Source organism: Schistocerca gregaria, chromosome 2 (genome assembly GCF_023897955.1).
Source record: "Schistocerca gregaria isolate iqSchGreg1 chromosome 2, iqSchGreg1.2, whole genome shotgun sequence".
NCBI classification, from domain to species: domain Eukaryota; kingdom Metazoa; phylum Arthropoda; class Insecta; order Orthoptera; family Acrididae; genus Schistocerca; species Schistocerca gregaria.
In genome coordinates, this window is record NC_064921.1 from 259,983,713 (window position 1) to 260,000,442 (window position 16,730).

Below are 16,730 nucleotides of genomic sequence, written 5' to 3' on the forward strand. Positions count from 1 at the left end.
CAGTGTGCGGCCAACTGTAGGTGGTGGCACATGTAGGCACCAGTGACGTGTGTCGCTTTGGATAGGAGACGACTCTCTCTGGTCTCAGGCGGCTAGCGGAATAGGTAGAGACTGCTAGTCTTGCTTGCGAGTTTAAGGTGGAGCTCACCATCTGCAACATTGTCGATAGAACTGACTGTGGTCGTTTGGTGCAGAGCCGAGTGGAGGGTTTAAATCAGAGGCTTAGGCGTTTGTGTGACGGTGTAGGCTGCAGATTCCTTGACTTGCGCCATCGGGTGGTGGGTTTCCGGGTTCCGATTAACAGGTCAGGAGTTCATTACACACAGGAGGCAGCTACCCGGGTAGCGGGGGCTGTGTGGAAGAGACTGGGCGGGTTTTTAGGTTAGATGGTCTCAGGAAACCACAGAAAAGGCGTTCGTCTAAAAGGGGGCAAATAAAACACAGTACGGTAGTTGTAGAAACGATCAGCTGGATTTCAATTACGCGATAAGTCACACAAATCTTAGGGCTGTAAATTCAACTACATACTTAGGGATTACAATTACAAATAACCTGAATTGGAACGATCACATAGATAGTGTTGTGGGTAGAGCAAACCAAAGACTGCGATTCATTGGCAGAACACTTGAAAGCCGCAACAGGTCTACTAAAGAGAAATGACAACATCACACTTGTCCGTCCTAATCTAGAATACCGCTGTGCGGTGCGGGATCCGCATCAGGTAGGACTGACGGATGAAATCGAAAAAGTTCAAAGAAGGTCAGCTCGTTTTATATTATCTCAAAATAGGGGAGATAGTACCACAGACATGATACGTGAACTGAAGTGGCAATCATTAAAACATTTCCGTTGCGACGGAATCTTCTTATGAAATTTCAATCACCAGTTTTCTCCTCCGATTGCGAAAACTTTCTGTTCGCACCCACCTATATAGGGAGAATGATCATCACGATAAAAATAAGATAAAGCAGGGCTAACACAGAAAAATTTGTGTGTGCAATTTTCCCGCTCGTCGTTCGAGAGTGGAACGGTAGAGAGACAGCTTGAAGGTGGTTCATTGAACCCTATGCCAGGCATATTATTGTGAATAGCAGAGTAATCAAGTAGACGTAGAAGCTGTTGTTTGCATTAGCTTACTTGTTATGTTTCTCTATTCTGCTTGTAGCAGTCAACAAATCGTGCGTAGTTTGTGAGCAGTCTGTATTCTGGGCTGGTTTTTCGTGCGCCACCTTATATTATTTTACTGCGATTAGTCAAATAACGCTATATTGGCTAAACGAGAGGTTTTGCAGAATCGTGGAAATTACTTATAAAAGTGCGTGAGAGCTCTGTAATGAATAAAAACTGTCTCCAGGGGGGAGGCAAGTGCCCCCTCTTGGCGCCCTCGATTCCTTAGTCACCTTCGCTACTAATTTTCAGTTTTTCGTGAAAACCGTATACCATACACAAATGAACGGTGAACGAGTAAAAATGAACGGTTCCCAAAAAAGAGCTATTGCCAGTGAACTAGTTGCCAAGGATGAAGGAGTTTGTCCATCTCTAGACCACATTGTGAGCTTTCAGCATATGAATGAAATGAGATGTGGTGGCCCTCAACTACGCACCCTCAGACTCATAGTTGAATTATTAAAAGTTTTAGCTGGTATAGTTGTCTAGGGGCTGGGGTACTTTCCGTGTCCCTCGCGACTGTCTCCCGCGTCTCATTGCCCGGAATCACCTCGTGTCCTCTCCGGAAACGATGCTCCTCCCCAATCTCCATACGTCTATCTTAGTAAGAAGCGCTGTGATTGGCTAGAGCGCTCCCTCCATGCCTCCAAGACAACTTACACTCATAAACATATTGAAACACATGCGAAATACTGGATTTATATTTAAATAATTTGAAATTAAATATATATTCCTACGGCTGGACCATAAACACGCTCTAACATACATTATTAAATACATAAACAAATTAAATAAACATACAACAAAGGAACAGCAAGCAAAAGTAGGCCAGTTGCTTTCTGAAACACAGTAAATATTTGACCATATTTGTAAGCATGCTGCTACCGTTTTTTCGTGTAACTGTGGAGTTCTTATGGCCTGACGCGATCGATAGTAATCGGCTACTTTGACCTCCAATAACTCATGTAGTATTGAAGTTAAATGCCTGTAATTTATACCAATTTAGGTTTACACTAAAAGCCTTTTTAAGACACGTCGATCGAGAAAATCGGATGAAGCGTTTAGATTTTGGAAGTTTGTTGCTGGGTGTTAATTGTATAACTTAATCAGATACTAAACTTTAAACCAATAAAGATATTGAAAATCTGATTACACCATGAGAATTGTCGTGCAAATAATGGTAATGTACATGTTTCTTTTTGAGGTATCATCATTCATCTGGCTACTCTCAATTTCTATACGAACTGTGAAATGTCTGCTATTATGGTTTCCCGGCATAGACATTTCCTTCATCGACACAAAGCACCGTCCTCGTCAGCGTCAACATGGAATTCCCAGCCACGTGGCTGGACCCTTCTGGCTTCGGCCAACGTCCGGCACCACGTGGTCAGCCTGCCGAGCAGCCTGTGCCCGCCGAACGACCCGTGCGGCCGCGCCAACTCCGAACTTTAGAATATTTTCGGGGCGCCGCAATTCGCCCGTTACTTCACAACATTAAACAGATAGTGGGAAAAGCAGATTCCCGACACAGATTCATAGGAAGAACCTTAAGGAAAAGTAACTCATCCACAAAGGAAGTGGCTTAAAAGACGATTCTTGAGTATTATTCGTCTCTGTGGGATCCCTGTCAGGTTGGACTGATAGGAGAGATAAGGAAGATCCAACAAAGAGCGGCGCGTTTCGTCACCAGATTGTTTAGCCGGCACGAGAGCGCTAAGGAGACGCTCAACCAACTCCATTGGCAGACGTTGTAAGAGAGGCGTTGTGCACCACGGAGAGATTTACTACTGAAATTTCGAGAGAGCACTTTCCGGGAAGTGTCAGACAACGTTTGGAGGGCTCAGTTATTGGTACAGAAAGTACCCTTTGCCACACACCATTAGTTGGCTTGCGGAGTATGACGTAGATGTAGATGTCTCCTAGATGTAGATGTCTCCAAATGTCCCAGTTGACGACATCATGACGACAGGTGAACCGTAACCTTACTCCCTATTAATTTAAGCAGTACTAAAAAAATCGCGTTGTGGCCGATCGGTTCTAGGCGCTTCAGTCCGGAACCGCGCTGCTGCTACGGTCACAGGTTAGAATCCTGTCTTGGGCGTGGATGTGTGTGATGTCCTTAGGTGTAAGTAGTTCTAAGTCTAGGGGACTAATGACCTCAGATGTTAAGTCCCATAGTGCTTAGAGCCATTTGAACAAAAATCGGTGTAAAAGTGTTTTTAAGCGGTCTGTTGCTATTTAACTCCTGATCAGTATACTACCAATGAAGCATGGCCTAATAAGTTATGTATGTGGTACTTAAACTTGTGTCATCTCTATTTTTCGTAGCACGATGGCTCAGTAATGGAAGCAGTGGTCTTGCATTCACTAGGTACTAGATTCAAGTCTTCAATCTGATTAGCCAGATTTTGGTTTTCTGATAAGACGATGGCACATTCCTTTCCCCAAACCTCACCATTTCACTCCAATCACTAATGAACTCACTTCCTACTAGAAGTGAAACTCGATCCTTCTTTCCTTATTGCCTTAATATTTGTCGAAGCTCACTACTTAGGTCGCCGTTTGCATCGCTTCAAACTACTTTGAGGAGGCTGCATTGAAGAAAACAGCGTTTTATTGCTTTCTGTTGTTACCCTAACATGTTGCATCATCGAGGCAGATAGTTTAGGGTCCCGTTGTAAGATACCGTCACAAGCTAGAATTTGACAAAGAGGAGGCAAACAACAGCCGTGTCAGTTTCATAGCAACAGTCCCAGCTTTTGTCTTCAGTGACTAAGGGAAATCGTGGAAAAGTTAAATGGGTGGCTGAACGGGAATTTGAACCACAGGTCCCTGAAAGCAAGTTCATTGTCTTAATATATTGCGCGTAAATAGATGGAATAGTTAGCACACACGACTAGTATTTGGGAGGACAGCGCTTCAGATCCCCGTCCGACCGTTCAGATTTAACTCTCGCGTGATTTCCCTAAATCGCTCAAGAAAACTAACGGGATGGTTCATATGCCCTACCCAGAGCTTGTCCACCTTCTCTAAATGATCACTTTGTCGATGGGACGAAATCTTCTTTCCTACCGTATTCATACGAAGCGATTTAGATTGAAACGAAAACCAAATGCATGAACGGCGGATTCAGGACTGAAAATCTTCGGGAGAATCCTCAGGAAGTGTACCGCAACCACGAAGAAAATAGCTTACAAAACCGGCGTTCGACCGATACTTTTAATGTTGCTCCTTAGTCCGGGTATAGAAAAGAATAAAGAATTCCCAAAGACTACAGCACGTTTCGTCACAGGTTCGCTTAGTAAGCGCTACTGTTTCGCAAACATTGTGATCCAACTCCAGTGGCAAACGTACGTAGTGCATCGCCAAGTGGTTTATTATTAAAATTCTCAGAACGTGTGTCTTTAAGAGTCAACGAAACACTACCATAAAGGTAAATTAAGGATATTAGATTTCGTAAGGAGGCAAGTCACCATTAGTCTTACTTTTCTGCGCACCATTCGCGATCAGAAATGGAAAGCGGGCGGAGGTGTGACGGGCAAACTTTGTTTGCCTTCCGCAACACACCGTACCATTGGTTACAAACTACAGACGTAAATGTAGAACCATTGACTCATCATTAGTGTTTCTTTTTCATTTACTTACATTGAAAATATGTCATATTTAGGAACAAGTACTTTCAGATTTCTCTCTGATCACCAGTTTCACTAGCAAATTTTACAAAACCTTACACTCATTTTTAAAAACACTTGTTGGAAATTTGACTAGTTGTATTCTGTGTATCCATAACCATACCTGTATGTATCTGTTCCTCAAAAAATAACTTCTCTTTTTACAGAAAACAAAGGAACCCGAATAAACTGTGTAGGAAAACAATAAAACTAATTTTTCTCAGGACAGTAATCTCAGTGTACGTAGTTACTTTACACTATCATCTCTAAGTACCTAGTCGACAATGGCTAACGCGGTGCATGATATAACTAGACGCTTTTGTAGTTACGAATAGGTTTCTGTCGTGTTAGTGTCAGTCACACTTTTATATACGTTGTACCATCTGCTCTTTGCTATACTGTCTATTGAAGTCTCAGCTGTCGGCTTTTGACTTTTCAATAGTTAAAATTTATATGATAATTTGAATAGTTATTCGGTGTTGAGTGTTGGTATTCATAATGTCTCCGAGCTCTGGTTGCTCTCCCCAGAAAGTTTGTATTTCTGTGTCGTCGTCAACCTCACTATTGGTGACGCTAAATCATATTTACATTGTGTGTAGAGTTAATATCCTGCATCGTTAGTCAGTCGTTCTAATCGATATGATGTAACCCATTTTCGCTGGCGTTCGTAGGAGATTCTGAAATACTGATCTAAGTTTCTTACTTTCTGTAGTAGTGTTAAATATGTGTTGAGAAAGGTTGATAAGGTGTAAGAACTTGTGCTTCTGTGGTTATAGGTGATTACGACAGGAAAATAATGAAAACGTACGGCAAGCTTCCCCAACTTGATGGCCGGATCACCAACAACAGTTGCCGAATGATCTCAGTAATACGATATGTCTGGAAGATTTGGTACTTAACAGAGGACATTAACCAGTAGATATTAATCAAGAACTCTTCTTCAAAATGTCCTGTCCGAAGCGAATGACACAGCACTGCAATTTCAGCGAATACTCGTACTGTAGCCGGTTCGTTCCAGGCGGATCGCTCTTTCGCTTAAGCTTCGTAAAATACAGGGATTGAATTTTTATTTCTTCGATTCGCACACCAATTGTTAAGCTTCCGATTGAAACCCAGGCAGTTATTCTTGTGCAGTTGAGTAAAATAAAGAATGAAACACCTACGTATAGTATTGCTCACCATTTATACGTATTCTTCTCTCCGACGAATAAATATATAAGAATAGAGATACCGTGAAAACTTGCATTTCCAATAAAGGTAATGTACACCCTCGTCCTCTCAAGCCAGCGGGTCACGTAGTCGGACTGTAAGCAGCCAGCGGTGGTGTGGTAACTTCTGTGACGTATCGAGCGCTTGTTTGTGTAGAGTCGGTTGGTACTGCGGAAGCTCGGCCGTGTGTACGTCGAGGCCAGCCTTGCAGCCGGAGAGTGTTAACACCGTTTGCCGCCGCCTGGTCGTGCCGAGGTTGCCAGCATCACTGTTATTGCACTTGGTACGGTATAAGCGCAAGTTGCGTCTGGCTGCGAAACTAGTTGAAGAAGACTCAGCCCGGGTAGCAGCATTCGTAGCATCTCGAACATATACGATCAGAAACATTAATTTTTTTTACTCCTGATTACTGAGAGGTCAATCTCTTAAGAGTGTGTCTGTCGGTAACAAGCGAGACAAGTCTTCAGAGCCCAGAAAAAAATAAATTATAAAATAGAAAACATTAAAGGTGAACTCCTTGTCTCAGAATAGTGTTAAGTAGAGCGGAATTCTATTAAGAAAAACAAAAAGAAGAAAAAACTGATTATACTCCAGAGCTTTTTCCCAAAAAGGATTCAGTATCCGTACACTTACGTTGTTCAAAATTGGTATACAACTGTGACGTAAATACACAAATTTTCATAGTTAATTCGAATTAATTTCGCTACGAGTGTGACCTACTCACAGAAACTGAAAGCTAACACTTGATAAAACGCGGAGGAGAAAGAAACACATTGCTGCCGCGACGACTTGGCATTAGAGATTCGGCTTAGGCAATATGGTCAGTGGCCATACGAAGAAGTCATTTGAATACAAAGAGAATCTGTCATCAGCATTCAGGAGGTTGCATCCCATCCAACTAGATTCCCAAGCCAGTTGGCAAGTGTTGGAATTTTTTCTGGTGAAGTGGGTCGTGCGGGGATCGATAAAATAATGAGAGCTTGTGCTTATCGGTCGTCATTGTAGGATATGATAGATGGAAGGACACCATGTGTTTAGGGCAGACTATTTGTCTCTCGATCAGATCTTCGCTCTTGACGTTTATTCACTTTACTGCAATTGTAATGTGAGTGCTGACAGTGGATAAGTATCAGACTACGAAGGCTTGTGATTATATTTATTTTTTGTGCCTAATATTTTTTCAGTCGCATGTTTAGTATTTTCGTATAAAAACGTCATCCACAAAAGGACAATACTCTGATGTGATGTGGCTGTGTGAAGGATAATTTTAAAATCAGTGCGATTAGGAAAATACATGACGTAAAGGATCAATGGGTTAACAGCAGAGGTATGAAAAAGAAACAGAAATTGAAAGTAACATTTCAGTCCTGTAGTAAATGGCTTTCTAAATCACCGAAGAAATGCACTTTGTTATTCTTCTATATGAGATCACCTGAACTTCTTCAAATGCAATAAATTAATTAATCCGAGGATAAACAATTTGCCGTAGAACAATATCTCACGAGGAAAGAATCACGTAGTTTTAAAATAATACTTGAGGTATACGTTTTAACTAAATAAAGTCTAATAAGACAAAGATGAAAGAAATTATAGCCCATTACACACTCGAAGAAATGGCAGGGTCATAGAAAAAAATGTTGATGTTCGCATAGCCGCGTTAAGGCAACCTGGGGGAGAGAGAGCCCCACATATGCAGAGAGGGAGAGGGGAGGGGGAAAGGAAGGATTACAAAGGCGATGATATCACTGAAATGATGTTACCTGGTATTGACTTGCCAAGCTCGAGATATTCCTGAACTGATGGACTGAGAAAGCCGGGAGGAATGTAGGCTCCTGGTTTAGCTACGTTCCTGTCTTCAGGATCTGTCGCTCTGGGTCTCTTCAGGCGTGGTCCTCCTGTGAAACGACAGAAATGATCGTTAATTGCGTAACACACTCTGCTGGATCGTTCGTAAAAGATGACTATGGTGAATCTTGGTAAGTGTATACGATATCGAGGTCTTGAGTGCGGATTAACAGACATTCTAGGAAGGGTTTTGAGTGCGAATCTAAAGGTAGTAGAGCTACAAGCTGCATCTCGGCTTTTTGACATCTCCATATTTGCACTGTCGCCTAGGGTGATGCGTTGCCAATAAATATCACAATTTAAGAATGCCAGAATTTTTAACACAGTTTTCCGTTTTTCTTGGTGGGTCAGTATTTCGAGAAATTGTTGCAGGTTTTGGAGAATTCTCATCCCAAGAAAACTTGGTGAAAACTTAAGACGATGCGGAGACTTCGCTTTTAGGTACATCACCTTATATGGAACACAGAAATGAATGATGCCTCATTAATAAAACTAATTTCTTACGATAGATATTTTCCATCCAGATATTGCAGGAAGAAATGCAGTACTATTCAGTAATTAGTGTGGATAATTGATGGCATTAGAGAGTACCATATAGTTGAAAACCAGGCTAGCGTAATGAATGTTATGGCGCAAGTCCAGAACGTAACTACAGACAATTGCAAAAATTACTGAAGTATAGTCAGTTCCGCAAGAAAGTGTACGCCGCTATCTGTATGAAATAAAAGACACTATTATATATGTTTACATGAAAATTCATAGTGTTATTAATTGCACAATTACCTAATAGTTCATCCAATCGCCGACATTATCAATTATAGCTTGGCACCTTAACCCTCTCTTCGGTATGTCATCCACGTTTTCAACCTCCAAATATCGTTTGACCCACTTAGTAACGAATGTCTTAAACTTTCTAAGAATTTTGGCAGCTGTCCCATATGAAAGCTTTTGTTCCTTTTGATGATTTACAAGGAACGCTGCCTCATGACGCTTAGATTTAAAATTATGGCGTACTCTTCCTCGTGGAACTGACTGTATGTCATCGACAAAGCTCCTACCAAGATAATAGGGAGCACGTGGAACAAAATTGAGGTTATATGATCTGGACGTATCACTATAGAAGGTGGATGAATCAGTTATGTCTTCCGTGGAAGTATGAAACCCTTGGGGATCCAGCAGAGCTAGACAAATTAAAATTTTATTGGCACTGGAAAGTATTCGGAATTTTTATAGGCTGGTGTTCCAAGACAGCTACGCCCCACACAGGTACAGGAAACAAACGAGGACACTGAATCAGTTATCAAGTCATTGTGAATAAGAAAGCACATGAAATGTCAAGTATTCTTATGAATGTCAGCGTAATGTATCTTTCAGATGCAATCAGCATCTAAGTGATTAAAACAGTTGCTGTAAGACCACTTGTCACAGATTCAGAGCGCTAAGACAAAGGCTTATTTCTTTGCTAACTGCGTTTTCAGTTGTTTTGGAGAAGAGTGTATATTACGAAACTAAAAAGTGAAACATTTTCATGGTCACAGTATGCTGTCCACCCACAGAAAAGAAACATCAACAGAAATAATATTGTATTGTTTTGTGTCTGAGGTACTTACAGGGTTAAATTGAAAACAGCAAGTATCTTCATTGGTTTATGACCTTTGCTATAGTACTGTGCTAGTTGTGTGTTTTTGGAATCAGCGTAACGCTCACTTATAGTTCCTTTCGGAAACATCAAATAAGAAGCAGAAGAATTCCTCCAAATTTCAGCAAATAGGGAACAATTTTGTAACTGAATGTGGTAATGTAGTGCGTGGTATAGGTTTTGTTCTATATAATTGCTTTTCTTGACATATGTCACTTATCTACCGCTCAATAAAACATTTTTTAATAAAACTGTGTGATTTGCAGATGTCAAAGTGTGTTTTTGAAAGGCATAGGATGTAATGTGAATGTTTTAGCCAACAGATTAGTGAATAACATCACATCGTACCTTCAAAAAGTAAATTTCTGACACACAACTCATGTAAACCCCAGATTAAAACCCAAATTGTGTTGTTGCTCTAACAAGGAACCCGTTGACAGCGAGGTCGCAAAAGGCCAGTGAAGTTTGCGGCATTGGACGCCCCACGTATTGTCTACCATGCAACCACAGTATTGACTGCTAATGGCAACGGGAGTGGACGCTGGAGGTAAGCAGTGGTGAGCACAGCACCAGGCTACGGGAAGTAGCTGAACTGCTTCCTCGACGAGTCACTCTCAACAGTATTACAGTGCTAGTGGTGTTGCTGTTGCCGAAGTTGACATTTCGTCGGAAAGGAACCACATGGAATTTCGCGAGTGAGAAAGAATTGGCAAATGGAATATTAGCGTCTCTGCAGTGGAATGTGTGGTGTCATATACGCTCGACTCTGCGGACAACGAACATGAGGAGTACCATGATGACAGTACATGCATAACAAGTGACTGTTATTCCAAGTTTCGGACGTCGTGGACTGGGCAGACAGATAAACACGACAGGCGGCAAACTGTGGCAGAACTAACATCATCCTTTTTGGGCAAGGTCCACAAATCCCGTTTCCGGTGAAAAGCAGTAATGGACAATCGTTGTCAAGAAAGTGGGTAGTAAACATAATTACGCAAATTGAAGACCACTCGCAACGTAGAGGGAGAGGGAGAGAGAGAGAGAGAGAGAGAGAGAGAGAGAGAGAGAGAGAGAGAAGATTTAGAAAAAGTCCGCAGCAATATGACCGTGTAATGTATAAGAAAAACTACGGATTTACGGGGGAGGACAAGGCACAGTTGTTACAAAAACTGGTGTTTGCGCATTTCAAGGACGCTCAGTACAATTTAAAGGGGATGTGCATGATAGTGACCTACTACATTATGCATATCAAAGTGCACGCGACATAGACAACAGTGATTTCAAAGGAAGCAGTGTGGATGGTTGCATAATTTCAAACAGTGCTACGAAATTGGAAGACGTAAGATAACGAAATTCCAAACAAAGCATCAATTTGACTATGCACAGAAAACTGCGAAATCGGCCCGAAAATTTGTAGATGAGATAAACAAACTTATCCAATCGTTCAATAAGAAATCGTTTCCAGCTCCGACCACTCGGGATTTGAAGAGGAAATTCATATGAAAGAAACCCCAGAAATTAGCGATACCAAGAAAGTTGCACCAGGATCAACTAACATCGATACTTAACACATTCGTATACAGTTATGCTGTCAATCGAGAGAGTAAATTTGCTGGATGTGCTGTGAGAAGTTGGAGGTGTTGTGCCGCCTACGATTCTTTCTCGTGTGCGTGATCTTCCAAGATCAGGGGGAATATTTACGTCACATGAAGCAAGAACGGGAAAATGGACGTAAGAGAATTACAAAAATGCTATGAGCTCTGCTTTTGGACAAGTGCTGGTCCAAATAACTTCCTTTTGTTCGATACGTGGTCTGCATCTAAAAATCATACTCTTTGGATCAAATTATACCTCCGAAAAAGTTCACACCACCTAGAACTACTGGACAAAATCAGCCTCCGGATGTTTGTTTTCTCCATGCCTATAAAACAGATTATAGTAGTATGTACACTTATGCCTTAAAGAGTAGCCGTAACAGACGACCGACTGATCTCATATTCGATGTACACTGTTTAGTCAGATCGTAATGACCACCACCTATGATCGGTATAAATCCGTCTAGGCGATATAGCAGCGTCATCTGGCGAGGAATGACTGCTAGCCCTCACGTGTCGAAACCAAGGTGAAACCACGCCGAGAAGGAGTGGGGTTGGGCGGCCACCCCTTATTCCAAGCTTCGGACTTTGTAGACTGGGCAGACAGGTAAAACACGACACGACAGGCGGCGAACTGTGGCAGAAGTAACATCAGACGTTAATGCTGGGTAGAGTAGAAGTGTGTCTGAACACAGCGCACCGTATACTCCTAATGATGGGCCTCCGCAGCCGATGATCGATGCATGTTCCAGTTTTAACGCCACGACATCGCCTACTACTACTGAAATGGACACGTGACCCTCGACATTGCGCAGTGGCAGAGCGTTGCATGGTCTGATGAGTCCCAATACTTTGATCATCATGTCAATGGGAGTGTGCGAATCCGTCGGTCTTCCCGGGGAAGAACTCCTTGACACCTGTACTGCCGGACGGAGATAAACTGGCAGCGGCCCCAGCATGCTCTGGGGAACATGGGTGTCCAAGGGTCCAGTGGAGCTCTTACAAGGCACCATGACTGACAAGGTGTATTGTATACTTGTTGCAGACCACGTACCCCTCTTCATGACGACCATGTTTCCCGACGACAGTGGAATTTTTCAGCAAGATAATGCACCATGTCAGAAGGCCAGGAGAGTGATGCAGTGGTACGAGGCACACAGTGGCGAGATCCGGTTGATGTGCTGTCCCCCCAACTCGCCATATCTGAACCGATTCGAACACATCTGGGATGTGATTGAATGTGGCATCGGAGCTCATCGCCCCCTCCGCAGTATTTGTGAAAATTAGATGACTTGTGTGTGCAGATGTGGTGCCAACTGCCTCCAGCGACCTACCAAGGCATCATTGCTTTCTTGCAACGACGCGCCCCTTTTATCCGTGCCAAAGGTGGTCATACCGGCTATTGTTTTGTCCTTATGTTCTGCCTGGTCAGTGTAGGTACGAGAAGAGAGTCAAGAGACATTTTGTCCACAAAGTTTATGTAATGGAATTCCTGGCATTATATATTGTGTAATAAATGGTGTTTACATCTTTAGAGATTCCCTAAAATCTTTTACGCAAGTAGTTACTTTCGTAAATGTTCTTTCTGTCAGAATGTAGTAACAGTCTCATCTGAACGGTGAGAGTTACCTAATTCATGTTGTTGCTTTCCGCCCTTTCCATTTGGAAATTAGTAATGGCTGTTATTGTGTTTACCAGCTACGGCTTCAGCTAACCGTTTGCGGAACGTTAAGCAGTGGAAACATGAGTTATGAAACGTATGACGTGAATTTTTCGCGGTTATCTTTTTGCTTCAAGATCTAACTTTTTGGTGAATTTCTGTAGCGTTTGTAGTCATTGAACGTACTTGGTATCGAAAGACGTGGAAAAGTGTTCTTTTGTGTTTTTAATTAGAATCACTTTTCTCTCCCACTGCAGATGAACTATTAGTGTATAACTGGAATTTCTAATTGCCAGTTTGGAGTTGTTGGGTGGACACATTGATGATTCACTCCTATTTTTTAAAGAAATTCTCTGTTTGTGTGGAATCGCTCACATTAGTTGCTATACTCATTTTCTCCTAACGAAAGTACGATTTCCTTCAATTCCAGGATGTCAGATACGTGTGCACAATTAAGAATCGATACAGAACGTCGTTTGTAAGAGTAGCTGAGAAGTTACTGCTTGCAGGTATATACCGAAAATTTGCGTGTGTCGTTACGTTCCCCTATAAGTGCTTTTTTCTGTTCAGCCAAAACGATTTTTTTCTACCCTCTTTGGACTTTAGAGTTGTCTATAACTCGTAATTTGAACATCGTATTAGGCACGTTTCCGAAGACATCTCTGGCACGAGATGAACAAGTTGCGAACTTGCTACTGCTCGCAGTTAACGTACTGCAACAATTTCCTGTATAAAGAGTGCATCAAAGTTAACATTGCCTCAATAAAATCAGATACATGTACAAAATTTTGTCTCGCGTAGAGCAGAGTTCAAGCGAGGAACCAAATTTTACTTGATGATTTAGCATACATTTGGTTAAATTTGTGATGGAAATTATAAAATCAGAGATGTAGTGCTTTGTTTCTAGCGAAAGCTTATTCTCACATCCGACGTATCTTGTAGTGCTTTGTTTCTAGCGAAAGCTTATTCTCACATCCGACGTATCTTATAACTTGCGGAACAAATTCTGAATACGATACGTTATATCGTATTAAAATTTGTTAATAGTTGACCTATATGTTTATATTTTAAAGAATGTAAACTAAGAGACATGTCCACAGAAGTCCAAAGTTGATGCGATCGACTTTCAAGCATGTTAAGCGGTTAGTTCTCAGCAGAGCTTCGAACCTGAGTGTACGGATTGTGGCAGATAGATATAATTCAGGCCAGGCGCAGGCCTCCCGTCAAGCTCTGACGTACCAGCGTAAGGTCACTGGACAAAATACAGGATTTATCAAATCTTTTTAGTCAAATTGGAACAGGTGGTAGTGGGTCCAGATCCGATCATATTGAGATAGCGAACCAATAGTCGAAAATGCATATTTATTGTGTTATGGATACACTGTACACCTCATAACAAAGCGATGCCGCCACTCTCCATCTGTGTATTGCAACGGCGCATGCAGTTCTGCTGCACTCTTGCAAAGCCCGCGGATGTCTGTTGGACACTGAACAGGCAGCGGGTGATAAACAGCCTACACCCCTGACCACCAGATAGACATAATGTACATAACTTAGCTAATAGTACGTGCGTCATGTGACGACCGCATGCATCGCACCGATGCGTTAACTTTTCCCGCACGCACACCACTATACCTGGTGTCAGTTGTCCATTGCATCAGACAGCTTGCGATGTGCCTGTGGTGAGGTGTGTTACTGTGTACAGTGCATGACGCGTAGTCAAAGATGGGACTTTACTAGTCACGAGAATTGGCAGACATGCATTTAATGTACCGGACGGGCAAGATACAGCAAGCAGCGCGAATGTACAGAGAGTGCTGTTCCAACCGGCGTCATCTTGATTGGAAGTAGTTTGTGGATACGAACTTATGAGAGATGCGTCATTCACGCCACAGACATCCGGCCAAGGTTCCCGCCAAATATATGTTTGAACACCAGACTTTGAGGAGATGGTATTGGAGCATATAGCTGACCACCGAGTTGTAAGCACCCGTCAGCTTGCCCCTGAAACCAACACTTCGAAAGATACAGTGTGGAGAGTACGGGTGGAGCAGGCGTTACACTCTTGTCATAATGACCGTGTGCAAGCACTGGGACCAACAGATTTTAAGCCCCGCGTTCACTTCTGTCTGTGGATTATCCACCGCAGTGCTGTAGTAGCGAACTTCATACATTTTGTATTGTTCACGGATAAGGCCCCATTCATCCGTGACGGCGTTTTCAGCAGCCACAACAGCCAAGTCGGGAGTGAGGACATTACCCACACCACCCACGTTGGTGACCACCAGTAACGATCCTGGTAACGTATGGGTGGTCATTGCCCAGGATCACGTAATATATTTGCTGCCTCCCCGTTTGACTCTTCCGCGTTCCCTGGTGTTCCTACGAGATATGCTTCCACTATTCTAGGAGACTGTATCCCTTGTTGTACGCTAAATGATATGGTTTCAACATCACGATGCACCTGTATTAGTCTCCCCCCCCCCCCCCCAAATCACCCACCTCGCCCTCAAAAGATCACACTGGTCGTTATAGAGCATCGTAAATGGTCTAGAGCCGGTACTAGGTAGTCATCAGACTCTCCACCGCTGTCGTGGTGACATGACGGAAGGGAGTTATCGTGTTTCGACATGGCCATGACCACACTATGAATTATGCATCAACGCAGGCCGTCCAGCGCAGTGCAACATGGTGGAAGAAAAATGGTCGTAACATTATTCTGATCGACATGCACTGCAGACGAGGGTTACGCCTGCGAATTTGTTTCGAAACCTATATGAATTGCTGCTGTCAGTGAATGCAGGACCATCTCGATTAGTTTCCGAACGAACATCGCGAACGGAGTAGCTTCGGATGGATAGGGCACGGATGCTGGACACTGAGTAGCTCCAAATGGGTAAGGCATGGATGCTGGTTAGCGACTTGACGATGCAGATAGTACTTAGCCTACACATACGCAGTGGAAAGTGAAAGTACCTCCTGGTCGAAACTGCCCACGCTAACACCCGTACCTATTAAGTTACCGTACTGCTCTTCAACCACAATGAGAGCGCCAGCTGAGCGGTATCACTCGATGGAGCCTCCAAGTCTTTTTCTTCGGAGTTATTTTCCAATTTCGTTTATTGTCGCTCACTTTTCTGTCGTATTCGTTTGTGTTTCTACCTAAGTTTTGTCTGCCCCTCTTCTCTGTTACTCATCCTTCACATTATCAAGTTAGGGGGCAATCTAGGTTAATGTAGAAACAGAAGTACAACTTCAAACAGCCATATCGACAGTGTACAGAATTTATTTATGTGACGTTAATTTAAAATTATTATAAGAAAAGTGTGTCGTACTCTGGTTTGCATTATTTAATGTATGTCTGCAGTGTAACATTCTTGGATCTTTGGTTTGTCTTTATACTTTATAGGACACGACTTATTTTTGTTTGTAACTTCTATCAGCGTACCACCAGGTAGCTGGTCGTAAGGTCTATGATTTTTGCTTGAGAATCTGTCTTCATTCTGCTAATACACGAACATGAGTTTATACACTGAAGAGCCAAAGAAACTGGCACAGCTGCGTAATATCGTGTAGGGCCCCCGAGAGCACACAAAAGTGCAGCAACACGACGTGGCATGGACTTGACTAATGTCGGAAGTAGTGCTGCAGGGTATGGACGCCATGAGTCCTGCAGGGCGATCCATAAATCCATAAGAGTGCGAGGGAGTGGAGATCTCTTCTGAACAGCACATTACAAGCCATCCGAGATATGCTCAATAAAGTTCATCTGAGGAGTTTGGTAGCCAGCGGAAGTATTCAAATTCACACAAATGTTCCTGGAGCCACTCTGTAGCAATTCTAGACGTGTCGGGTGTCACATTGTCCTGCTGGAATAGCCCAAGTCCACCAAATTGCCCAATGGACATGAATGGGTGCAGGTGGTCAGACAAGGTGCTTACGTA

The 16,730-nt window shown here is 42.7% G+C and overlaps 2 protein-coding genes across 6 annotated transcripts in view; one reads left to right on the forward strand and one right to left on the reverse strand.

Annotated features, from left to right (window-relative positions):
• Positions 1 to 16,730, forward strand: part of LOC126336827 (RING finger protein 17) — a 467,240-nt gene that overhangs the window by 233,698 nt on the left and 216,812 nt on the right. The window lies entirely within an intron of this gene.
• Positions 1 to 16,730, reverse strand: part of LOC126336834 (uncharacterized) — a 73,760-nt gene that overhangs the window by 20,115 nt on the left and 36,915 nt on the right. Inside the window, exon 2 of the mRNA XM_050000909.1 lies at positions 7,808 to 7,942. Within this exon, the coding sequence (XP_049856866.1) occupies positions 7,808 to 7,942 (135 nt within the window). The remainder of the gene's footprint in view (positions 1 to 7,807; positions 7,943 to 16,730) is intronic.